Genomic DNA, 27,050 nt, shown 5'->3' with positions numbered 1-27,050 from the left:
TCTTATATTTGTCTAGATGAGAGAAGTGTACAAATAGCATTCTGATAATGGTCTTTGACTCTGAGACAAGGCTTCTGTACCTGAAAATGCGGCAAGATGTGTAACTGCTCTAATAAGTACAGCATGTAAAGCAGTAAAATCAACAGAAGATTCATAACTAATGAATACAGCAACACACCATAGTGCCAAGGCATATTTTAAATTAGCAAAACCACCAAATATCAGCACATTGTAATTGATTGTTTTTCAACAGTCCAAATCTGCTTTAGTCTATTTTAAAGGAAGGAAATTTAAAGTGATCCGAAGACTGGGATTTGCTATATTCAATTCTAGACCAAAAATTATGTTTAAAAAATACTGCTACACCAAGAACACTTTAAAAGTTTAATATTCCTGGGAAGATTGGAGTCTCCATGTTCCCATCATATATAGCTTTTGTATGTACCTCTGGTTGAGCACAAGATCATTAACTCTTTTAAAATAAGCAAAACAAAAACTTACTTACCATATTTTTGCATCTCCTCATACACTACTAGGAGTATCTGATCATTTAATCTACAGACTAAGATCTACTTCTTCCATTCCATCCATTGCAGCAACAAAGAATGGAATTACTGAGGATGAAGGCTATAGCTTTCAGTTTGTCATTTTTCTCTGATTTGTAGCTGGAGGGAAACCATGTTGGCTAGTGAGCAACTCTGCTCCCATCATTTCTATAAGTACATTTACATAGCTTCGTGTGAATTTCCTCTTTTTGCCATAGGAAGAAGAATCAGCCATCATCCCCAACCTCAGTAGTTAACAACGGTTACCTATTTGTTTCCAAATATATGCGTTACTGAGAAATTTGGATTAACATTTTTAATTAAGTTCAGCCTTGGGAGGATTTTTGAACAGCCACTATACAATGATTTCCTCTATGGCTCAAGCTTAGTTAACGGTTTACAGCACTTTATAGCATTGTTGAATCACCTTGTCTGCTAAAGCAGTTGTCAGAAAAATATGGGCCAGCATGGTAGAATGTATTAGACCAATACATTGTCTCCATTTTATTATGAAGCTGCTGAGGAAGCTGTGATATACAGCACTGTCATTACAGATCTATTGTTAGAGGGGTTCCACAGTGTTTTGTGCACTGCCATTAATTTATAGCAGTAAACAATATGTAGCTCTCCGACTGCAGCAAAGCAGAATCTTTTAATGAGGTGGATGTTATTACCACAATAAATCAGTGCATTCGTGTAATGTATAATTCAATGTGTGTATTCCCACTGTAACTTCTCTGAGTAAGCTGATAGTGTATCATTGTCAGTGCACAGCTCTGTGGTTCGTTGTTTTTGTTTTTGTTTTTTTTTCCCCTCCCTAAGCTTTCTGTCATTTGGGGACTTTTTTTTTTATTTGCTTGAAAATAAATGTGGCATGTCTTGATGGTTGTCCTGTTGCAGGCTTAAGAAACCAACTGTAACAATAATAGTGAGAATCAATACCGTGGATTTTAGCTGTATGGATCTCTGCATGATACCATTTTTTCAAAAGAGAATGAAATCAATCCTAATTGGTTTTAGCTTTATATTCAAGGAATGCAATTCTATAACTATTGATTTGGGGCATACTCATTTGCAGGGTAATAAAAATAGGAGCAAATTAAGTGAATACTTAAAATGCTACAGTACTATATAGATACAGCACTGATTCTATTTTTCATTCATACAGTTTTTTTACGAATGATCTTATTTCTCTTTTTTTCCCCTCCAGCATAGCTGAGTCTTTAGGGAAAATCTGTGCAGATGGAGATTCCAAAATGGTTCTGTAACAAAAAAGATAGTTCTTGGAGTCAGTTGCATTCTTCCCTGGAATACGTTTGCTAAATCAGATAACATCCTTTTCTGCAAGCAATCACTCCTTTAAAAGGGTTACATTCAAATTAGTGAACTGCAAAAATAGTAATCAACCTAAGATGTTTTCTTTATCCAATTGCAAAGTGAAAACTGCTTTAAGTAAGATTAGATCTTAAATCCTTGTTTGATCTGTTATCTAGAAGAAAAACTACTTGCAGTTGATATAGTACATCAGATGCCATCTGCAAGTAAAAATATACTTTTATAGTAGTAATCAGATAATCCAAATATTTCCAAAATTATAAATACGGCAATGGAGATCATTTTTTTACTTAGATTTTAAATTATTTTTTACATCTAACCAAAGGAAACCTCTGTTTTCACTGACTCAGTGCTGTATTATTGATTCTTACTTTTGCTTAGAAGCTTTACCTTGAATGTTTGTCTCATCTTGTATGTATTGTTAACTATATCTGTTAATTTTATTTTAGTAAGATGATAAATGTGAAAATATCTTTTCTGCAAGGGTATTCTTCAGTTATAACCAGGCACTTCCATAATCTGTTTACATGTGCATCATTTAATTTAATGGTATAAGAAAACAGTATTCTATATCAGTCTCTGTACATATAGTAGAAATGTATCAAATATTGCCCATATGTACCAAAATATTTCAGACCTCTTAAAGTATTATACATATAAAACAATTAAAAGACCACCGAATCCTGATATAGGAATAATCCCATTGAAGAAACACATGGCATGTATACCAAAACTTTGTATTTTGCATTAATTAAATCCCATTTTAGCAATGTTTATAAAAATGTGGTAAGTCTTTTTGGTAATTTTGCATATTTAATTAACTTAGTTTGATTTTTGATATCAATACTTTCTGATATAATTTGTCTTTCTCATTTTCCTGCATTATGTGCAGACAAATCTTATTCTTTAGGTATAATTTCTCGTGGGATGAGTTACCATTTAAAAAAACAAAACAAACAGCACCAACAACAAGAAAACAAACAAAAAATCAAACACTAGTTCTAATATCAACATTCCACCTACACTTGACATTCCCTCTCACTCTTGGTCAGCCTGACACCTTTCCTAAAACATCAAGGTCCAAAGCCATGTTTCTAACTGTTGTTCACAACTCATTCAATAGTCTACAAAACATCACTAGGATCCACTTTGTGTAATACTGTCTGCTGTGAAATGCTTGATAGTGATGATCAGTGTTCAACCGAAATTAGACTATACTGATGGAACGTAACAGCTTCTTCCATCACCTGTGTGTATGTTATCCAAGTTTGAGATCCACATTTCTCTTCACTCACATATCAACTCTGTCTGCTTTTGCAAAAAACAAACAAGAAAAAAAAATCCTAGACAACATATTTGCATGCATGCTAATAATTCTGTTTGGAAAGACACGGAAAACTGGTTATGATTATGATGTGGTGATTGTCTCCTTTGTTTTAGCCAATTGGTGCTCTAAATCCAAAGAGAGCAGCATTCTTCGCAGAGCGATATGAATCATGGGAAGATGATCAGGTTCCAAAGTTTCACTATGGCACTCATTACTCAACTGCAAGTTTTGCGCTCACTTGGTTGTTGAGAATTGTAAGTACAGTCCTTAAAAATATATTTTCTTTTAAATAATAATGAAAGCGACAAATAATCAGAAACCATGAGTAAATTAAAACCCAACAGAATATAAGGCAATTGAGATTTTGAAGTAATTGATTGTCAGCAACTTGTTTCAATTTCCAAGGATAAAATCTGTTGCAAACTCTGAACATCATGTTTTAATTTTTATGGGGTAGCCTTCTCAAATCAGTATAAAAGCTCTTTTTCCTTTAAAATATGCTTTTCAAGTAGACCTCATTGTATTACATTAAATAGGGTGAACTTCTCTTCCTCACATGATTTTTTTCATTGGGGCGTACTCTGAAAAATTTAAAATTCTTACGAACATATTTAATTTTCATCCCTAAAAGTTAAAATCAGATATCTTAAGATGCTCATAAGATTTTACATTGTCATATTTGTTTTAAATGATGCTGCAGTATATATGCAGGTAACATTGTGGATGCAACGTATTGACAATATATTGGTTAAACAGTGCATGTTTCTGTAAAATTGAACGGTGATTTATCTTCTAGAAAGTAATTTCTTTGGGAAAGCATTAGCAGCACATCATTAATTAAAGCTTGTTAGAATGGTACAAGCATACATAAATCCTTGAAGTAATTTATAGTGCTTAGCTAATTTCAAGCAATTACCCACTAATATGTGCTTAAGTGTTCTTTAACTAAGAGGAGGCTTTTAAATCTTTCAAACATTTTTCTTTTCTAAATCATAAATTACAGATTTAGCCATAACAATGGTAAAGTTACATTAAGTATTAAATATTTGATTGCATTAATAGATAAACTTGAACAAACAAAAGAAAAAAATCTTAGCTGATTAAGCCATGCAATTATTTTTGGAAACACTTTATTTAAAAATAAACCAACCAACCCACACAAACCCTTGGATAATAAAAATATTCAGCTTTTTCTTCTTAATGTGTTTAAAAGCCATTCATGTCACGACTGATCTATAAATATTTCCCTTCCATTTTTTACAAGCTTTTATTTGTCTTAATTTACATTGAGCACAGCAGAATAGAAATAAGGGTTACTCACACACAAAAACAGCCATGTCTGAATTATTCATCAGGTGGGTAGCAGAAATAACCTGTCCCAATTAACCACTTATGCACCAGGAAATGAAGTAAGAGTAACCGTAAACTTCAGACATTGCAATTGCCATTTTTATCACATTTCTTTCAAAAAGTATCACTTCATTTTTTTTTCTTTCATAGGAGCCCTTTACAACATTTTTCTTACATGTACAAGGCGGGAAGTTTGACCATGCAGATAGAACTTTTTCATCAATTTCAAGAGCATGGCGCAACAGCCAGCGTGACACTTCTGATATCAAGGTAAAATACTGTTTTTGGCTTTTGTGAAAGCTGTTAACACATATTGCACTGTATTATATAAGTGCTGACTTGATGAAGAGCTCTGTTTAGCCTAAATTACCTCACCCACCTTGTCTTTCTGATCTCCTGGTACCACCACAGCTACAACCCTGCAAACTTTTTTTTTTTTTTTTGTAGGCAAGGCTGGTAGTACCGCTTACTAAAGTTGCCTGACGCTTCCCATTATTAGTCTTTGTTTTCTGTTCCTTATAACTTTGCCAAACTTTTATCCTTTGGGCTGAAATTTTCCATGCTGGGTGTCTCCCTCTGGTTGAATTTTTTTGAAAAATTGCGGTCAAAATAATTGAGCCATTTCAAAGAACAGGGCAAGGACAAAAATGTTGTTTTGCCCATGTTAAAAAAAATTTGGTGACCTTTTCTTTGAAATGTTTTAATGCCCCTTTCCTTTGGAACAGGGACTTTATGTCAGGGACCTTTTGCCATCCCCAGGAAAATCCACCAAATTTGGCCTAATTATAAGCCTCTGAAAAATCACCTTTCACATCTTAGATTTTATCATTTAAATTCCCCAAAGATTGTGTCTGCACTGAGCATGCTCCAGCCTGGGGCTCAGAACCACATTCCCTGTAACTGCAACTCTGGGCTTCTGTGGGTTCAGCTAGGTCCAGATGCCTGAACTGAGAGTAGAATGACTCTCCCTTTTGCAGTCAGTGACACACTTTCCACCCTCCCTCGGACCGGACAACAAGGAGGAGAGTGCTGCCTGATTCAAATGCAGAGGATACAAGATCTGGACCTGGGGAGGGGAGGGGAGGGGAAGGGCAGGGGTGAGGTGGGATGGGGGCACAGATTGGGACACGGTGCCTGGTGGTATTAGTTGTAGTAATAGTGAAGTCTCTACTTTCTGGGTGGAGGAGTAGAGTGTACTGTTAGGTGGTTTCACTGTTCACTTTCTTGCATAGGTAACTTTGTGCGAGATATGTTTATATATGTAACAAACCTAACTGATTCACGGTGAAACTCTTTTTATGTATTAATTTCTTGGTTTGTTTTACTAAATGGTTAAGTGGAGATGGGGCAGGGTGACTGAGCATGGATCTGTGTGGGATTAGAAATGCAACCAGTTGGAGATTTTGTGTGAGCTGCTGTGTATGAATCCGTTGCCATTGTAAGATACAATCTGTCAGAAAAGTGTAGCTCCTGACACTTCGTGTTGTGGAAAAGTTTTTTTGCCCAGTCATTCAGGTTTAGGTGCACAATCCATATGTTTTCAATAATAATATGAATAACAGTTAGAACTGATCCCACATCCAATTTTTTAAACTACCCGCTACACCAGTACTACTACTGATTCACACCTCTACTAATTTTTGTGTAGATAATGTTTTTAAAATAAATCTTTCAGCATTGAAAAGTAGGACCGACATGGAAATATTTCAGCCAGATCCCAAATTCAAAGACTTCCTATTAAAAATGTATGAAGAGAAAGCAAACAAAAACTACACAGAAAATTCAAAGGGCATAAAACTATCACATGTGAAATTTCACATCAATTGCCCATCTGCTTTTAGAGAAAAGCAGGAATTCATGCCCAGTTTTAAGCTGAGTTTAGAATACAGTTCTTACTATTAAGTTGTTCCCAGGCACTTCCATAATTCTCAAAGTTTTCTGAGAGGAGGGTGTCCAACTAATGAGAAGTAGGATATTTTGAATTTGATATACCTCATCAGTGGGGCCGTACCAAATTCATGGCCCATTTTGGTCAATTTCACGGTCACAGGATTTTAAAAATAATAAATTTCATGATCTCAGCTATTTAAATCTGAAATTTCAATGTGTTGTAATTGTAGGCATCTTGACCCAAAAGGAGTTGTGTGTGTGTGTGTGTGTATGTGGGGGAGGGGGAGTCGCAAGGTTATTGTAGGGGGTTTGCGGTTCTGCTACGGTTACTTATGTGCTGCTCCTGACACTGGCGGCACTGCCTCCAGAGCTGGTCAACTGGAGAGCAGCAGCTGTTGGCCAGGACCCCAGCTCTGAAGGCAGAACTGCCACCAGCAGCAGCACAGAAGTAAGGATGGCCTGGTATGGTATTGTCACCCTTACTTCTGCGCTGCTGCCTGCAGAGCTGGGCCCTCCGTCAGCAACCGCCACTCTCCAGTCGCCAGTTCTGAAAGCAGCAGTGCAGAAGTAAGGATGGCATTGTATGGTATTGCCACTCTTACTTCTGCACTACTTCTGGCAGGGCACTGACTTCAGAGCTGTGCGCTTGGCCAACAGTCTCCACTCTCTGGCCACCCAGCTTGAATGTAGTGCAGAAGTAAGGGTGGCAATACTGTGATCCCCCTAAAATAACCTTGCAACCCCCCTGCAACTCCTTTTGGGTCAGAACCCCCAATTTGAGAAACGCTGGTCTCCCCCATGAAATCTGTATAGTTTTAGGGTAAAAGCACAGAAAAGACCAGTTTTCACAGTGGGAGACCAGGTTTCATAGTCCATGAGGTGTTTTTCGTGGCCATGAATTTGGTAGGGCCCTATTCATCAGCTTTGACTATCTCTGAAAATGTGTTTATTATCATTAACTTTGTGTAGAAAAAAGGTTGAGAGGTATCTGATTTAAGAACAAAGGGAACTGAAGTCATCTCTCCCCAGAAACGGTAGGGATTTCCTCACATTGTCCAATCAAGTTCCATCCCCACCTTCTTTTGGAGGGATCAGCCCTTGCAGCATCAAAGGATAAAGTACCTAAAGGTGTATATTCAGTCCTTGGCTTTACAGTTCATAGAAATGCAGAAGTTAGAAAAGAAAAAGACTCCTACACAATCTGTCCCAGATCCAGTTTTTGAGAAAGTCGTGGCAAGCCAGTTTTAGCAGCTGAACACCACCAGTATTCTTGGCCTACCCAAATCAGACTTATATGATGTGGAAATCATGCTGCTCATTAAAGTAAACTGTCTCATCCAGACAATGGACAAATATCCATTCTAATACCGTTAAATCTATAAAAAGCCTTAGATCTATGTCACAGTATACTACTGGCCCATTGGTGTGTGGGATTGAGCTTGCTCTGTTTCGATTTTGGCTAGATTTCCATAGAGTTGTGATGGCATCTGTTCTTCTACAGAAATGTTCACACTTGCAGTCCTATGAGAGCAGAACTTATTCCTCTAGTTTTTAGTATCTGTATTAGACCTCTTGGGAAAATCATGAATTTAAATACCATCCATATGTCATGAGACCCAGTTCTTATTTTATTCTCTGAAGCAGATAACACTTTCACCACAACGCTCAATGAATCTGTGTATGAAAAGTAGCTGACCCAATCTTTTATCCAAGAAAGGCAGAGATTATGCTGATAGCAAGAGGGAAGTACTTTGAAGAAGTGGCAGAAACAATGATGGCTTCTCTAGCAAGGGTATCTGGCTTCTCATTTTCAAGATCTTTGTGCAGTCTGAATTCTGCTAAACTCACTGGTGTGCCCATACCAGAGATGAGAAATGCTTTTTTTACATCTTTCATTAGCTAGGAGACTGCTGTTCTTCCTCTTGGATGTAGACATGGTCAGTTTTCCTAGTCTTTGTCATCTCTGTACTGGACTACTTCAATTCTTTGTTCATGATGCTGAATGAAGAGGCCACACAAAAGCTCAGACTAGTCCAGCTTGCTGTAGCTCCTTCCTGAGTTGGACAAGTCAAGAAGAGCTCGTCACATTGGTACACTGTACTCTATATGTGCTTCCCAACCAACATCAAATGCATATCAGGGTCCTGGGCCTTGCTTTCAGTAACCTCTGACTTCCTCCCATTAGACACTATCTTTCCTTTCGCAATCCACCGAGAATGCTTAAGTCATTTGCGGACATTCTATCCGACAGAGCCCAGGGATAAGCTTTCATTTGTCAGGACAGGACATTTTCTCAGCTGAAGATGAGGATTTAAGTTCCAGCGATGGAAATCCTTTACAAAGAGATGTATTCTTTATAGGGAAGAATGTAAAGTGTGTCTGTTTCTTCCTTAATCTCTCCCTAGACTTCCCCAACACATAAACACATCTAGAATGACCCTTAAAAACATGACCGTTCCATCCAAGGAGGAACAGTGAAGATGTTCCATACTGTGACTGCCTCTCTGAGTCTCTTAAATCCTGTATTCAGCATTCAGTGTGATGGTGCTCAAGATATATTCATATTTATCCAGGCAATTTGGTTACCAATGCAGGCAAATTTCCTGAAGTACATGTTGTGGTATAGTGTCCAGTTTAATTTCAAATGTCTCAAGTGGTGGTCTTTCACCACATTCTATGGGACACTATTTCATGTCTTCTGTAGCTCAGTCTGGAAGCTTTTTCTTCTAGGCTGCATGTTCCATTTTTAATATTACCTATTTATATCTCTTTGTACCACAGTAAATATATCTTATTTATATTTGAGGCAGTGTTGTCCAGTGGACAGAGCACTGAAGTGGAATGCAGAAAACCTGAGTTCTCTCCCCATGCTCTGTCACTGACCTACTGCATGACCTTGAGAAGTCACTTGGCTTCTCTGCTTCCCCATCTACTCTTTGTCTTATCTGTTCGGATTGTAAACTCTTTGAGGCAAGGACTGTCTCTTGTAGCCTTCTCTATTGATTATGTTTTAGTTAACTTGATTACTTAAAAATTCCCAATTAACACTCTGAGATTTGGTAGGGTCTAGTCCTAAAATCAGCCCCAGTGTTAGTAGAATTACTATTAAGTTGGGAACCCCAGTGTGCACAGTGGCAACACTCACACTTAGGAAAAAGCTTCTGACTTTGCAATAGTTCTGTTAACGCAATTATTAAACACCCAAACACTCCAACTCAAACAAGTTGGCAGCAATAATATAATACAGTTTTAACATTCAGCGTCATAACAAGAGTATATGCACACCATCCTTGTGGAGAGCCAGAGATGGTGAGACAAGTGGTGGTCCATGAAGATTCTGTCCTATCTCTGGCATTCCAAAAGATCTCTACAGTCTAGGCCGTGCTTAATCCTGTTCTACGGTTTGCTGGCCACCACAAATATTCTTAAAGATGTCTGGCCTCATCTGTCCATATCTAAACTTTGTCACTTTGATAATGTTGGGGCATCGTTATCCTATAGGTTAGTATATTAAAGACCTCAGATTTATTAGTATATAAGTCAGTTGGTTACTTTAGCAATCCTGCGGTTGAACGTCTGCTGATGTTCCTACTGTAAAATACACAAAATGTAATCCAACTAATTTCTTGCAGCTATCTGTCAACATTTTAAGCATACTTGTTTATCACACATTCTATTTTATAGCTTTTGACCTAATCTCACTTCTAGTTAAGGTTTCTAACTCTGACTGAAGCTATTCCAGGAGATTTTTTTCCTCCAACATGATGTAATGTCATTTTCTTAAAATATCCCATTAAAATCTCCTGGATTGCTTTCAGTAGTCACCAGGAGATGAATGCTGATTGTGGGAGACTCAAGGCAAATCCTGGAGGGTTGGCAGCTTCTGGTTAACTAACTTATGCTAAGGCTTATAGACCTCATATTCTTATGCTAAATGCCTGTAGGTCCCTTGCATTACTGCCTTCTACCTATAGCTTATCTTTATACTTGAAGGAAGCAACTCTGTATACTTACAGACTACAGTGCCCAGCACAGTGGGGATCTAATTGTGGTTGGGGCCTGTGGTGCTAATGTAATTAAAATAATAATAATCTTCATATGTTTATAGGTGATCAGGTTCCTCCTTTGTTGTCTTTTAGCCAAGCTATGCATTTTTAGCTTTCTTAATTTTTCCTCGTAAGTGAGTCTGATTAGTTATTGTTCTCTGAACCCCCTGTGACATGCTTAGCTGCTGGAAGTGTTGAGATTTTTTTTTTCTTAAGCTGGTATGGTTAACAAAACAATTTACTTGAAGGAGCGGTTCCACCCTTTTTCAGTATTTTTGAAAAGAATCTAAAACTAAAGTGTTCTTAGTAAGGAGACATTGTCATGTGCTATAATGTAGGCTCCAACTAATTTTACATCTGTGTTCTTATAACAATCCCATGGTAACATCGTATCTGAGTGCAAATGGCATATTGAAAATGCCATTTTCTCTTAGGAACTATTTCCATTATTATACCTGTGTGTGCAAATTATACAAAACTGAAGTGATGAATAATTTAAATTTAAATAATTTAAACCGAGAGCAACAAAGTAAATGGTGTTATTGCCCTTGCAGAATTTCCCCATATTTCTTCATATAACAGCCTACATTGTGTTCTAGCCTCAGTTCCTCTGGAAAATGTTTTGCAATGTTTAATAAACTTCTGAATAGCTCCAAAATGTTTATTTCTCCAGTGTGCTGTATGCTTTCCGAAGAGCGCATACAAAAAACTTTTTCCCAAATTATAAATGATGCCCCAGGGCACTTAATATGACTGGCTTGTGCACATTTAAATATATTACAGTAATTTAAGTGCTCGTCTTTTATGTAGGCTACGTTTCACTGTGGGTAAGATTGTTTTGTGAAGCTTGTTTTTTACTGTATTCAGTCTAACAAACAAATTCTTCACCCTTTCTGCCTCAGCTTCTACATATATAAAATGGGAATGATATCTCTTTCACAAGGCTGATTAAATTATCTGAAACACATTGAAATAGAAATATTTGTATATGTGTATTAAATATTATTATTGTGACTGTGATCACAGAAAAAGGTATAGAATTGGGGTGGAGCAAAAAATCTCTGCAATTAAGGGGAATATCTTATATCACTTCATTATTAAAAATATATAACTTTTTTTTCAGACAGTCATTACTTTCACTACTTTGTGTGTGAGATTCTAACCAAAGTCAAAGACTAAGCCCAGACTTCATCTGGAATATTCATCATATTTCCCCTTTAGATTTAAAAGTTTCTTGTGCACTTGTCACAGGGTATCTGGCCCCTTTATTGTGAGATGGGCACAGCCCCACCTGTGATGGGTAAATTGCCTTTCTTCTGAGGCTGTGGGGCAAGAGTCAGGTGGTAACCTGAAAAGTCCTTCTAAAGACCAGCTAGAGCTTATTTGAACAGGTGAATTTCAGAAAAGCGGTAGTCTCGGTAGTAGGCCCTGGTGTGGGAATCATAGAATCATAGAATATCAGGGTTGGAAGGGACCCCAGAAGGTCATCTAGTCCAACCCCCTGCTCAAAAGCAGGACCAATTCCCAGTTAAATCATCCCAGCCAGGGCTCTGTCAAGCCTGACCTTAAAAACCTCTAAGGAAGGAGATTCTACCTCCTCCCTAGGTAACGCATTCCAGTGTTTCACCACCCTCTTAGTGAAAAAGTTTTTCCTAATATCCAATCTAAACCTCCCCCACTGCAACTTGAGACCATTACTCCTCGTTCTGTCATCTGCTACAATTGAGAACAGTCTAGAGCCATCCTCTTTGGAACCCCCTTTCAGGTAGTTGAAAGCAGCTATCAAATCCCCCCTCATTCTTCTCTTCTGCAGGCTAAACAATCCCAGCTCCCTCAGCCTCTCCTCATAAGTCATGTGTTCCAGACCCCTAATCATTTTTGTTGCCCTTCGCTGGACTCTCTCCAATTTATCCACATCCTTCTTGAAGTGTGGGGCCCAAAACTGGACACAGTACTCCAGATGAGGCCTCACCAATGTCGAATAGAGGGGAACGATCACGTCCCTCGATCTGCTCGCTATGCCCCTACTTATACATCCCAAAATGCCATTGGCCTTCTTGGCAACAAGGGCACACTGCTGACTCATTTCCAGCTTCTCATCCACTGTCACCCCTAGGTCCTTTTCCGCAGAACTGCTGCCTAGCCATTCGGTCCCTAGTCTGTAGCTGTGCATTGGGTTCTTCCGTCCTAAGTGCAGGACCCTGCACTTATCCTTATTGAACCTCATCAGAACAGCTGCTAAAGACTGGATCCATAAAAGAGACCTAGAGTCAGCATTGCAATGCTAAACTTTTAGGTGACCTGCTGCCTAGTGGAATCCACAATCTGGAGGTAGGCACCCAAGCTCCTTATACAATGCATGGGAATAGTTAGGTGCTCAAGAATGGGATTCACAAAAGCCAACATGATAAGTTAGTAAGTAATCTAGTTAGAAATGCGTTAGATTTCCTGTTGTTTAATGGCTGGTAAAATAAGCGGTGCTGGATGGAATGTATATTCCTGTTTTTGTGTCTTTTTGTAACTTAAGATTTTGCCTAGAGGGATTCTCTATGTTTTGAATCTGATTACCCTGTAAGGTATTTATCATCCTGATTTTACAGAGGTGATTCTTTTACCTTTTCTTTAATTAAAATTCTTCATTTAAGAGCCTGATTGCTTTTTTCATTGTTCTTAAGATCCAAGGGTTTGGATCTGTGTTCACCTGTACAAATTGGTGAGGATTCTTATCAGGCCTTCCCCCGGAAAGGGCGTGTAGGGCTTGGGGGGGATATTTTGGGGGAAGACTTCTCCAAATGGGCTCTTTCCCTGTTCTTTGTTTAAAACGCTTGGTGGTGGCAGCATACGGTTGAAGGACAAGGCAAAATTTGTACCTTGAGGAAGTTTTTAACCTAAGCTGGTAAGAATAAGTTTGGGGGTCTTTCATGCAGGTTCCCACATCTGTATCCTAGAGTTCAGAGTGGGGAAGGAACCTGCCACCTAACCCAGCTAATAGGTAGGGGTGGGGCCTAATGGGAGGAAGTTAGTTGCAGAGGCACTTCTCTGCCCTGGGGACTCCTCTCCTGAAGATAGGCATCTAAACCAGGTCAATCATTTCTCACAAAAAACTGTGGAGGAGGAGGAGGTCTTTTACACAATAGCCCAGTGGTTCGAGCACTCACCCAGGATGTGGGGGAGACAGGTTCAAGTCCCCACTCTGCCTGATATAGAGCATGGAGTCAAACACAGTTCTTCTGCCTTCCAGGACAGTGCCTTAACCATTGGGCTATGAGGAATTATCAGGCAGGAAGGTAGAGTGTCTCCGTCTTTGGTGTTGAAGCTGTTCCACTTTGAATGAATAATCACTCATTGAGAAAGAGTGAGTGAGTGACTGACTGATTCTATAGCTCTCTGGTTGGGACTCTCACCTGGGATGTGAGACCCCCCAACTGCAAGACCTTGTTCCATTGAATATGTGAGCATTTATACAAAGTGGAACAGCTTCAACAGGAGATATTGAGACAGAGAACAAAAAAGTAAAAGGAGTTTACTCTTCTTCCTGGTTGAGAAGTTACTGAACATTTAGAGCCATTGAATAGAAAGTTGAAAGAGGGAATTATGTTGGCTTCCTTATGAAAATAAATACAAATAATTAATTGGCAATGAACTATTTTTATCTGTTGCCCTTATGTAATTTGGTAGGCATAGTATCTTGTTTGGAGGCATTGGAAGTTACCCAAAAGAATCATATGGGCTAGCTTTGGTGTAATTTGTGTCAGTTGGTATCACACTTCAATAAAGAAAGCTAAAGCATATGTGTGGTCACAACCAATCCTTGTCATTGTGCCATGAAAGCCTTGGGATTTGTGATCAAAGCATCAGACTAATCATGAATTGCAGTATAACCTTTGGCTGAACCTTTCAAATTTTGATTTCAAGAGGTGATGCATTGCATTAAACCTTGTTACCTAGCTCTTTCCTACCTATATCTTTAAGCAATGCAAATTCATACTTAGTTGGTAAATTGGAAGAAAGTGCAAATTGCAAATGCCAAGCTGCTCTGTCGTTATTTACTTATCAGTTCAGCACTGATGCTTTTAAAAATGAGAAACGTATGTTTTTTATCCAGAGTCTAGTATTCTGTTCTGATGAATAAAAAGCATACTTAATTTTGTAAAACTACATTTAAAGTATTGGACAGACATGAACTTTGACTCTGTTAACTACACTTAGACTATCAGTGCAGATAATTTTGAGCTGCTGTATAAAATAGCAAATAAGGATAGTTCTGCAATCTTTAGGATGGAAAATGTTCTTGATCTGGGATTGCATTAAGTTGCACAATGCAATGTCAAATACAGTAGGTTTGTGAATGTTCAGGTTACCTTTTCTGAGGCATGCCTGTAACTATGTTTTTTTCTACAAATGAATGAATACACACCTATGTGTATGAAAAGATTTGTCATCTTTTGTTTCTGTAACTACACTATAGCTATAAATCGATATATCTTGAAAATTCATTATATATCATGACTTCAGTCTGTTTGATAATCAGTGGTTGGTCTGCAGTTACCTCTGAAGAGTGAAAGGGATAATTAGACTGACCAATCATCGTCAGTTTTATACATTGTACAACACTGAATTCTAATGGTTGAAGACTGAAAGATAATATGAATCTTTATTAATTACTTTTTAAACCACATTGCTTTATACGTGTTTATAAAACACTCACGAATTTGGTTTTACTGGTACTCCACAACAGTGATTAGACTGCAAGCTCTGTGAAGCAGGGGCAGTCTTTTTGTTCTGTTTTTGTACAGCACCTGGCAAAATGGAATCCTGATCCATGACTGGGGCTCCTAGAGCCACCACAATACAAATAATAATCGTCATTAATTATTATGCACCATAAATACTGCATAGTGCTTTGTGGTATTTTGAAAGATACATTCTCCTTTGATTTTCCTGATATTTTAAAAATAGTATTTCTCCTGAATTTTAAGACTCTGTGTGTGTGTGTGTGTGTGTGTGTGTGTGTGTGTGTGTGTGTGTGTGTGTGTGTGTGTGTGTGAGAGAGAACACACAAGTGAGCAAGCTGGAATAAGATAATCCAACTCCAGTGTCACTTGGAAATAGCTAGTATCAGGGAGCTTCCATCTTTTTTCCCTTTATACCTCTCTCCTGCTACCTCCCTGATAAATCAGAAGAAATGTATTTAAAAATATATAGCTCTAACAGCTACATCCCCAAATGCACTTTCTTTAAATTGGTTTTCTGGATGAGCATTTGATTTATTGCATGGAATCATGGAGTTATGAGACATTCTGTTAGCTGACCCCTAAGCTTTGGTGACCGGCATGCATGTTGTGGAGTACTACGGGGAAAATATATAAAAACACCATGTATTTTATATTCATGTATAAAATTTGGGAAATCCAACGTCTTTGTGGGCAGATTGAACTGCCTCTCCTACTCCAATGCCCCTGGTAGGGGGGTGTTGTTTGAAATGGAAGCCAGTCTTGTATCTTTTGTGTCCTATCATATTAGCATTGTAAGGGAAAGCAAGATTATGCTGGCAATGGGTGTCTGAATTCATAACTGGTGTTGGAGTATTTTGTGAATCATATGAAGGAGATTCACTCATCCTTCATCATTATCCTGAATCAGGCTGGTGGCAGCAAACATTTAGTAGCTTAATGCTCATGCACGGAAATGTTTTCTTGGTGAGTTAGCTGCAAGGCTAAACTCATGAGCATTGCATAGTTTGAGTCAGTGTTACTCTGAACCCGGATTTCATGGGTAAAGTGCCTCTGTGCTTTAGCAAAATACTACTCATTGTCTGCTGTAACTGGTGTGGACTGCCTCAGGCTCTTAAGGATGAGCTGCACAAGATAAATTGCTACTGGAAAATGGATACACTTTTGGAGGGGGCACAAGGCCTAACTGACATTTAAAACTTACGATTTTTCAGTCAGTCAGGAGTGTCCCTGGTGGGCAACAGACTATTTCAATAGGTCAGGAAGCATAGGAGGAGGCTGAAAATTAATATGATTTTACTATAAATAAGATTTTGGAGTTAAAAATAAAATTATTTAATGTATAACCATTGGAAATTTACAGTACGGCCCCAGGCCTTAGCCCTCCACTTAGTTTTTATCTGTTAAAATTTCTTTCTAATACAAGATTTGGGGAGGGAGGGTGAGAAAGAGTGCATACTGGAATCCCCAACTTTGATGTGAGTTTTCAGAATAGTAAAGAAACAAGCTAAGTTGCTGAAGAATCCTAAGATCCTGCAAGTTTTATTAGCTAAATAGAAAAAGTGCCTAGTTTGCAAAGACATCTTCTTGCTTCTGACCTCCAATTCATCAGCCTCTCCGCAAGTGAAAGTGTCATGTCTGTTCAAATGACATCAGCAAATCTGCAGTTCATTGTCACACTGAGTCTGTTGTGGTACCTTATGGCAGAGTTTGTCAAATTTTCAAAGTTAGGGACCCCTGTCCAGACCAAAAAAATACGTTGTGACTCTTTCTCTCAAAACTTCTAACTCTGACCATGAGCAGGTGAAGTTTTATAACTATAGTCATACTTGAAATAATGGAGTGAGAACTTTCAAGGATCCTTCAATTAAAGACCTCCGGGGTAGGGTTTCTCAAGCTGTAGGTCTTTGGAGACTGTGAAAAAAGTACATTTTGAAAAAAAAAAGTCTGTACAGGAGTCCTGTAATGGCACATCCATTTAAGACAACCATGTTGCTGTAACTTGAGGGCCACAGCTGGTAGAAGATGTGTGCATGCTCAGCAAGCTGCTAGAGCCTCTGCAAATAATAGTATGAAATTGGCACCTGTATATGTGCCTACATGTATGCAAAACAGTATAGGTCAAAAATCATCATTGTGGTAGACAAAGGGCAAGTAGCCAAACACATAGAAAATATGTCACCAAACTAAAACACTGGATGTGTTGGTTATAATAACAAAGCTCCATGGACACTACCGAGACTTCCATGATGGTAGTCAGTAATTGCTAGAATTTATATAACCCTATGTTCAGTGTGTGTTATGTCTCTCTCTTTCTCTGTGCTTGTTCTGCAGAGAATAAGGCTTGGTTTACAGTACCAATTTATGCCAGTATAACTATGTCGCTCAGGGCTTAGAAAATCCTGAGTGACAATAGTTATATCCACCTAACCCCCAGTGTAGACATCACTATGTCAATGGGAGAAGCTCTCCCGTCGGTGTAGTTAGCGTCTTCACTAAGTGCTACAGCCGTGCAGCGGGGCCGCTGCAGCACTGTAAGTGTAGACAAACCCTCAGTTCGTTACAGCTGCCAACTAGGGGGCATAACCCTTTGTCTTAAGCTATAGAGGCTCATGGCTTAGCTTTGGAGGTAATGAGTTCATTCCCTGATAATGACCAAGATAATAGCCGTTATGCTTGGTTCTGCTGGGCACTATACCGGAAGCCAGAAGACCAGGGTTTATTATTCACAGCTCTGCTATTACTATTGACATCTGTGTTACCATTGAGCAAACTGCTTTTAACCGCACAGTGCCTCAGTTTCCCCAATTGTACAAAGAGGATAGTGATACTTCCTTTAGAGTGCTTAGCGATCTAGGGGTGAAAAGTTCTATATAAAACGACTGTATTTTGTTTTCATGAAAAGGACAATGGAACATTGCTCCAGTGATGGCTCAGAAAAAAAAATACAAAATGGTTTTACACAGGTTCAAAACCATATTATCTAGAGTGTCTGAAATGCTCTCTGCTGAAGATATGAAGCCTTCCACATCACAATCCAATATCTACTTGCTGAGACCTTTAATAATTCATCTTGGGTGGCAGGCTTAATCTAATTTACTGACATCCTTGGGCACCTAAATGAGCTGAACTCTTCTCTAGAGGCAGAATAAAATATATTCTGTTTATGCACAACAGGGAGGCACATCTATAAGAAAATGTAGAAGTTGGTCTTTCCACGTGCAGGAAGGAAACTCGGCTTTTTTTGTTCTTGTTTTGTGCTATGAGGGAGCTGAAGAACCATTTGGGAACCATTAGAATTTATCTGGTGTGGGATGATCTTTAGATAATCCACAAAGGGGAAAGAGATGGATTAATAACCCCTTCATCCAACTTGCTGTTCACTTGGCAACACTGACTGGGCTACTGCAAGACAAACCTGTCCTGGAACAAGATCCTGCAACTTAATTTCTCTAGATAGCCAATGTCCGCTTAGTTTCTGTCTCTAAAGGAGTGCCACTCATCTTGAGTTGCAGAAGTCTTTAAAGTTCTTATTCTACTTTTGTCATCATATCTTTGTATCACAACCTGCTGCTGATTTAAAAATTATTGTAGGTTGTTATTTTTTGCTTTCAGAATCATGGGGAACATCTTCCAGTAGCAAAACAACCTTATCCATTACAATGAATTTTTTGTATTTTAATGATTTGGGGCTTCCTTTCTCATCAAAATTTACTTTTCAAAACTTCATAATTAGATGCTACTCTGTTATGATTATGATTACAAATTTTTTCTCATTTATGGTTAAGGTTAATCTTGGACGGGTTTCAGAGTAACAGCCGTGTTAGTCTGTATTCGCAAAAAGAAAAGGAGTACTTGTAGCACCTTAGAGACTAACCAATTTATTTGAGCATGAGCTTTCGTGAGCTACTGATGAAGTGAGCTGTAGCTCACGAAAGCTCATGCTCAAATAAATTGGTTAGTCTCTAAGGTGCTACAAGTACTCCTTTTCTTTTTGGTTAATCTTGGAGTTCATTTTGTAGCTTGGAAGGAGATCACTTGCTTTGAAAACTTGAAGAAACCTGTCTAGCCCACTGTATTAACAGTACTGAGGTAGCATACTATGCATTCTGAACTTTTGTCTGGGTCAAAAGTTAAGTTCTTTAAGTTCTTCCATTGTTTCATCTTAGCTTTTGCTCAGCCCCAAGAAGCTCTGCCAAAGTCTTGGTAGTGCCGTTGGTGATATGCCTAAGAGGTAAAAACAAACTACAGTCTCAGTCACTCCCTAAAAATTAGCGTTTTCTGGAATTTCAGTCAGGAGGTGTTAGACATGAACAGTAAATTAATTAGTTTATACTGAATGCACACAGACACTATCAGTGAAGTGTCCTTGGTTTTGCATTTTGGCCTTTGATTTCTACATTAATGTGTTGCGTTGGGACTGGATGGTGCTCTGAGACCTGCTGCCTCCTTTTGCTTGATCCCATATATGCATGAAAAATTAGGCTATTCAGAACTTAAGACATCCTTATAATGCCTCATTGCCCTTATCCTAGATTTCTGGATATGATAGCCTATGTTCATCTGGATTTCCTCATGCCCGTTCCAAGTCCTTTCAACTGTTCCAAGGATGGTCTGATTGCTGAGACCTCAGATGGTTGCTGAGATCTTAGAGGATGTATGAGGAGATGGGAGTACCAGGAAATGTTGCTTTTAAGTCACTTCTATATGAATATTTGTTGCTAAATGATACTTTCCAAAAGAGATCTTGTTACTCACATATTATTTGTAACAGTTCTTTCATTTTTTTATTTGGGTCAGATAAAGCTATTAGGGTACAACTGACTGCTAGTTATACATTCATCTGTGATGTAGGCCGCACTTCAAGCCACTGGGAGAGGCAACTCCTTTAGCAAGATTCACCATTTAATCTTCCTTCTCCCCTATTAAGCACATAAAAATCTGATTTCACTTGTAGTTTAATCATTTTATCTGCAGTTTGTCCATGGATTTTAATCCCTAAAATTTTCATGTTCATGTAAATTGCCCTTCTGGTATTCTTTGGACTCTCTGTGAATAAGAAGCTTCGTAGTCTAGAAGTGACAAGGCTACCAAATTTATTTTCTCATCACTAATTATTTTCAAAATCTAATTTAGTCCACTTTTAAAATGACATGGGGAAAAGGGCTGAAATTATATATTCAACCTGTTTTTGTATTTTTGCCTAGTAAGTGATTAGCACTGCATAATTTTCTCATGCATCCTCAGTAAATCCTACAGAATAGAGTAAAATATTTGCATACTCATATAACTGGTGTTGGCTAGCAGTGTTTAACTGCTAAGTAATCACCTCTTAAGTACATCAGTGTTGAATGGAAATTTTCATCCAGTTCTTATTAAAAGCATAGCGAACCATTTATCAAAATACATATAGTACCTTTGTATACATTTTGGTTTTGTATAATTTTCATTAACATAATTAATATGTTAATATATAATTTGTTTAAACTAACAAATATCCAGAAAAAGAATCCCATTACATAAAAGAGAATTTCAACAGGATGACAATCCAGTGATAAAGTTAATTACTTTGTTAATTAAATTAAGACCTTGAATGGAAACCTGATGAGAATTTGGGGGGGGGGGGGAGAGAATTTAGTGCACTTTGTTGAGAGAAATAACATATGTTAAGAGCACAACAGCAAACTATCCCAATGCAAAGGAAATATAGGAAGAATAATGAGAGGCCAATATGGCTCCTTCAGGAGCTCTTTAATAGTCTGAAAATCAAAAAAGAATCCTATAGAAAGTGGAAACATGGGCAAATAGCTGAAGACAAAAGACTAGCACAAGCATATGTGTACAAAACGAAAAAGGCTAAGACACAAAATGAGTTACACCTAGCAAGGGAAATAAAAGGCAATACAAAGAGGTTCTATAAATATATTAGGAGCAAGAGAAAGATGAATGAAAGTGTGGTCCACTACTTAGCAGGGAAGGAGAATTAATAACAGATAGCATCAAGAAAGCTGAGTTATTTTATGCCTGTTTTGCTCCAGTCTTCTCTAAAAAGATAAATTATGACCAGATATTTAACACAATATTAATGAAAAAGGGGAAGGAACACAAGCCAGAACAGGGAAAGAAGAGGTTAAATAATATTTAGGTAAGTTAGATATATTCAGGTCAGCAGGAACTGATAAAATGCACGATAGGATGCTTAAGGAACTAGCTGAAGCAATCTCAAAACCATTAGTGATTATCTTTGAGAAATCATGGAGGATGGTAAGGTTCCAGAGTATTGAAGAAGGGAAAACATAATACTTGTTTTTAAAAAGGGAAACAAGGAGAATTATAGAACAATCAGCCTAACTTTGATACCTGGAAAGGTACAGGAACAAATTATTCAATAAGTTTATAAGCACCTAAGAGAAAATAGGATAATAAGTAACAGCCAACATGGATTTGACAAGAACAAATGATGCCAGACCAACCTAATTTCCTTTATGGACTGGTTTACTGCCTTGGAGATGGGGCAAGATACAATATATCTTGATTTTAGTAAAACTTTTGACACAGTGAAACATGATATTCTTATAAGCAAACTAGGGAAATATGGTTTAGATTAAATTACCATAACTTCGAAGCACAACTGGTTGGAAATCCATATTCAAAAAGTAGTAGTTAATGGTTTTCTGTCAAACTGGGAGGACATACCTAGTTGGATTCTGCGGGGGTCTGTTCTGGGTCTTATACTAATCAATATTTTCATTAATGACTTGGATAATGGACTGGAGAATATCTTTATAAAATTTGCAAATGATACCAAACTTGGGAGGAGTCCCAAACATTTTGAAGGAAAGGATTAGAATTCAAAACAACTTTGCAACTTGGAGAGAATTGTCTGAAATCAACAAAATGAAATTCAATAAAGACAAGTGCAAAGTATTACGCTTTGGAAGAAAAACATAAAATGGGGAATCACTGGCTAGGCAGTAGTACTGCTGAAAAGGATCTGGGGGTTATACTGGATCACAAACTTATCCAGTATATGAGTATAATATGAGTCAGCAGCGTGACGCAGTTATGAAAAAGGCTTATATCATTCTGGGGTATATTAACTGAAGTATCATATGTAAAAAACAGGAGGTAATTGTTCCTCTGCACTCAGCACTGGTGAGGCCTCTCCTGGAGTGCTGTGTCCAGCTCTGTGTGCCACACATTAAGAAATTGGAGAGAGTATAGAGGAGAGTCACAATAATGAAAAAAGTTTAGAACACCTGAGCTATGAAGAAAAGGTTTAAAAAAAACCTGGTAAGTCCTGAGAAAAGAAGGCTAAGGGGTGACCTGATAACAGTGTTCAAGTATTTTAAGAGCTGCTGTAAAGAAAACAGTGATCAATAATTGTTCTCCATGTCCATTGAAGATAGGACAAAAAGTAATGGCCTTAATCTGCAGGTTAGATACTACAAAAAACTTTCTAACTATAAGGGTTGTTAAGCTCTGTAATAGGCTTCCAATGGAGGCTGTGGAGTCCCCATCACTGAGGATTTTAAGAACAGGTTAGACAAACACCTGTCAGGGATGATCTAGGTCAGTGGTTCTCAGCCATGGGTACACGTACTCCTGGGGGTACACAGAGGTCTCCAGGGAGTACTCAACTCATCTAGATCAGTGTTTCTCAACCGGGGGTTGCAGCCCCTATGGGGGTCACGAGATGGGTTTAGGAGGATCACAAGTACAGGCTGGCATTAAGGGGTGGCAAGCAAGGCAATTGCCTGGGGCCCCATGCCAGAGGGGGCCCCCCAAAGCTAAGCTACATGCATCAATCCTGCCACTTGGGGCTCAGGCTTCAGACAAAGCTCACAAGTGAAAAATAGGTTCAAGTATCACACTGAAATGTAAGTACAATATTTCTATTCCAATTGATTTATTTGGCAATTATATGGTAAAAATGAGAAAGTAAGCAATTTTCAGTAATAGTGTGCTGGGTCACTTTTGTATTTTTGGGTCTGATTTTGTAAGCAAGTAGTTTTTAAGTGAGGTGAAACTTGGGAACAAATCAGCCTGAGAAATCAGACAATTCAGCCTGGTAAGGCTGAGAACCATTCGTTTAGGCCTACTTGTTCCTGCTTCTGTGTGAAGGGATGGACTAGATGACCTCTTGAGATCCCTTCCAGCTCTACATTTCTGTAGATATGTAACAGAAAAGATATGATACTGTGGGTACTTAGAGACTAATTGATATGGCCAATTGATATGGAAGAAACAAACATTATATGTAAAGCTTCTAAAGTGGTATTTTAACCAATTGTACCAACTGCACCATTTAGGTCCTGTAGCAAAGGAAACAAATCATGGCAATGAGAGTGCTGGACTGGACTTATAGTGTGCATTTTGTAGCTTTTATTAGTGCATTTTTGGCTGGCGATAGTAAGACCTTTAATATTGCTTAAAGGGACTGTGAAATAGTTTAGGTCCCAAATTTGGTCTCTTCTAAAATGTTTTTCAGCTGGGGATTTGACTCACTGATTCTAAATACCTCTACAGTTCATCTGTTTCTCTTTCAAAATACACTACTCTTATCATCTAGAAATCAAGGACAAAATAAAACAGGGCTTCTATAAGATGTAACAGATTGCATTCTGTGTGTCTTTCTGTGCTCTGTAGCATACGTTAAAAAACAATTCTCAGTGCTCAGCTGATAATCCTCATCGATGCTGCTTCATAATAACAAAATTAAAAAAGCAAGTTTCCTTAGAAATCAGTGTTGTCCATTTGGGAAAAGACAGTTGTTAAAATAGGTTGCATTCCAACATATATGGAATTAGGAAATCATTGAAATGAAAATTCCTGACACAGTAAGCTCTAACATCTGAAGTCTATCGTGGAAAGGCCTATTTAAATACTATGTGCTAGATTTTATCACTTTACTCATATTGAGTAACACCTGACTCTCTCAGTAGTTCATTGATGTCAAAAGCACTAAAAAAGGAATGAGACACTACTGAATGTAAAAAGAAAAGTAGTATTTGTGGCACCTTAGAGACTAACCAATTTATTTGAGCATAAGCTTTTGTGAGCTACAGCTCACTTCATCGGATGCATTCAGTGGAAAATACAGTGGGGAGATTTATATACATAGAGAACATGAAACAATGGGTGTTATCATACACACTGTAAGGAGAGTGATCACTTAAGGTGAGCTATTACCAGCAGGAGAGCCAGGGGAAAAAACCTTTTGTAGTGATAATCAAGGTGGGCCATTTCCAGCAGTTGACAAGAACATCTGAGGAACAGTGGGGTGTGTGTGTGGAGGAATAAACATGGGGAAATAGTTTTACTTTGTGTAATGACCCATCCACTCCCAGTCTCTATTCAAGCCTAAGTTAATTGTATCCAGTTTGCAAATTAATTTCAATTCAGCAGTCTCTTCTTGGAGTCTGTTTTTGAAGTTTTTTTGTTGAAGAAATGCAACTTTTAGGTCTGTAATCGAGTGACCAAAGAGATTGAAGTGTTCTCCAACTGGTTTTTGAATGTTATAATTCTTGACATCTGATTTGTGTCCATTTATTCTTTTACGTAGAGACTGAATGTAAGAATGGCAAAATTTACCCTGTAGAATTGATTTTCATTAAAAATGATTTCACTGTTTTATTCCTGTTTCTAATCCCTGAAAGTATTTTAATAAAGAAAATGCTTGAAGTGATTTTCAAGATGAATATTTAGGACTACCACATGAAAATAATCAGACAATTTTGCAGTCCCCTGTGAAATCTTACAAACAAAAGAAGCGTCAAACAACTCTATAGTAATTTTCATTCAATAGATAAATAAAATGCTGTTACAGTTTAGTGTGGAAGTTGCCCATTTGGTGTGAAACTCTGGGGGGGGGGGGGAGGTGAACCAAATTTAGGTCCCTGTCACATGTAGGTGTATGCTAACTTCGATCCCATGAGTAGTCCCATTGTTGTCAGTAGAACTACTCACATGAGTAAGTGATTGCAGGATCAGGGCAATACTGTGCACATGCTATGATCCTTTTAAGAAAAAATAAATGTAGCATAAACAATGTTTTTGAACTTACTTTCAGTCAGAAGTAAATATTTATGGCCAAGTAAGAAGTGCTCCAGAATAGGCTTCTAGTAGCAGCACAAACAATGCCATTAAAAAGTAAAAAGAAAAGGAGTACTTGTGGCACCTTAGAGACTAACCAATTTATTTGAGCATAAGCTTTCATGGGCTACAGCTCACTTCGTCGGATACATTCAGTGGAAAATACAGTGAGGAGATTTATATACACACAGAACATGAAAAAATGGGTGTTTATCATGCACACTGTAAGGAGAGTGATCACTTAAGATGAGCTATTACCAGCAGGAGAGTGAGGGGCGGGGAGAAAACCCTTTGTAGTGATAATCAAGGTGGGCCATTTCCAGCAGTTAACAAGAATGTCTGAGGAGCAGTGGGGGGGGGGGGGAATAAACAAGGGGAAATAGTTTTACTTTGTGTAATGACTCAACCACTCCCAGTCTCTATTCAAGCCTAAGTTAATTGTATCCAATTTGCAAATTAATTCCAATTCAGCAGGCTCTCATTGGAGTCTGTTTTTGAAGTCTTTTTGTTGAAGAATTGCCACTTTTAGGTCAGAAATCGAGTGACCAAAGAGATTGAAGTGTTCTCCGACTGGTTTCTGAATGTTATAATTCTTGACATCTGATTTGTGTCCATTTATTCTTTTACGTAGAGACTGTCCAATGTCCATGGCAGAGGGGCATTGCTGGCACATGATGGCATATATCACCTTGGTGGATGTGCAGGTGAACGAGTCTCTGATAGTGTGGCTGATGTGATTAGGCCCTATGATGGTGTCCCCTGAACAGATATGTGGACACAGTTGGCAATGGGCTTTGTTGCAAGGATAGGTTCCTGGGTTAGTGGTTCTGTTGTGTGGTGTGTGGTTGCTGGTGAGTATTTGCTTCAGGTTGGGGGGCTGTCTGTGGGCAAGGACTGGCCTGTCTCCCAAGATTTGTGAGAGCAATGGGCCATCCTTCAGGTAATAGCTCATCTTAAGTGATCACTCTCCTTACAGTGTACATGATAAACACCCATTTTTTCATGTTCTATGTGTATATAAATCTCCTCACTGTATTTTCCACTGAATGCATCCGATGAAGTGAGCTGTAGCTCACAAAAGCTTATGCTCAAATAAATTGGTTAGTCTCTAAGGTGCCACAAGTACTCCTTTTCTTTTTGTGAATACAGACTAACAGGGCTGCTACTCTGAAACCTATTTTAAAGTACTGACCTTGCTAAGGAGGCCATCATCAGAAGTGTAAAAATTTGTAAGCGTGATAAGGATGTAAGTATTGTCCTTTAACATGCCTCAGTTGAAATCATCTTTAGGTGCAAAGATGCCAGATTCTCTGTTGCCCTGCAATGTGTGTACTCCTTTACACCAGTGCAAAGTGACAGTAAAGTGGGTATAAAGTACTACCAAATCTGAATGGTAATTTACAGCTACTTTGCACTCATTTTGCCTCTGTGTAAATGACACCAGTTGGTTAGGGCAACAAAATCAGGCCCCTGATATTTAAGAGAGGCCTTTGCTTGTTATAAAGAAAAACAGCTTTACTTTGGTACTGTAGAGATCTTCCTGAAAACTAGTAATTGAAGTTATGAAATCATTTATATAAAAGGTTTTTTAATTGGGGGAAATTAACAGAAGTAACTGATTGTTTTTAAGTTGCTACCTTTCAGCATAGCATATTTCTGCATAATTTAATGAAAGACGTGTATTCTACAAAGCCAAATGTTTTCTGATCTTGCAGAACCAAATGAGTAG

At 38.1% G+C, this 27,050-nt stretch overlaps 1 protein-coding gene across 8 annotated transcripts in view; it reads left to right on the top strand.

Annotated features, from left to right (window-relative positions):
* Window positions 1-27,050, top strand: part of LRBA (LPS responsive beige-like anchor protein) — a 558,473-nt gene that overhangs the window by 398,369 nt on the left and 133,054 nt on the right. For all 8 annotated transcript variants that reach the window (XM_048847356.2, XM_048847351.2, XM_048847357.2 and 5 more), the window contains 2 exons: window positions 3,321-3,461; window positions 4,708-4,827. In XM_048847356.2, coding sequence (XP_048703313.2) covers window positions 3,321-3,461; window positions 4,708-4,827 — 261 coding nt within the window. The remainder of the gene's footprint in view (window positions 1-3,320; window positions 3,462-4,707; window positions 4,828-27,050) is intronic.

Source organism: Caretta caretta, chromosome 4, assembly GCF_965140235.1.
Source record: "Caretta caretta isolate rCarCar2 chromosome 4, rCarCar1.hap1, whole genome shotgun sequence".
Lineage (NCBI taxonomy): Eukaryota > Metazoa > Chordata > Testudines > Cheloniidae > Caretta > Caretta caretta.
This window is presented reverse-complemented; position numbering and strand designations above follow the sequence as displayed.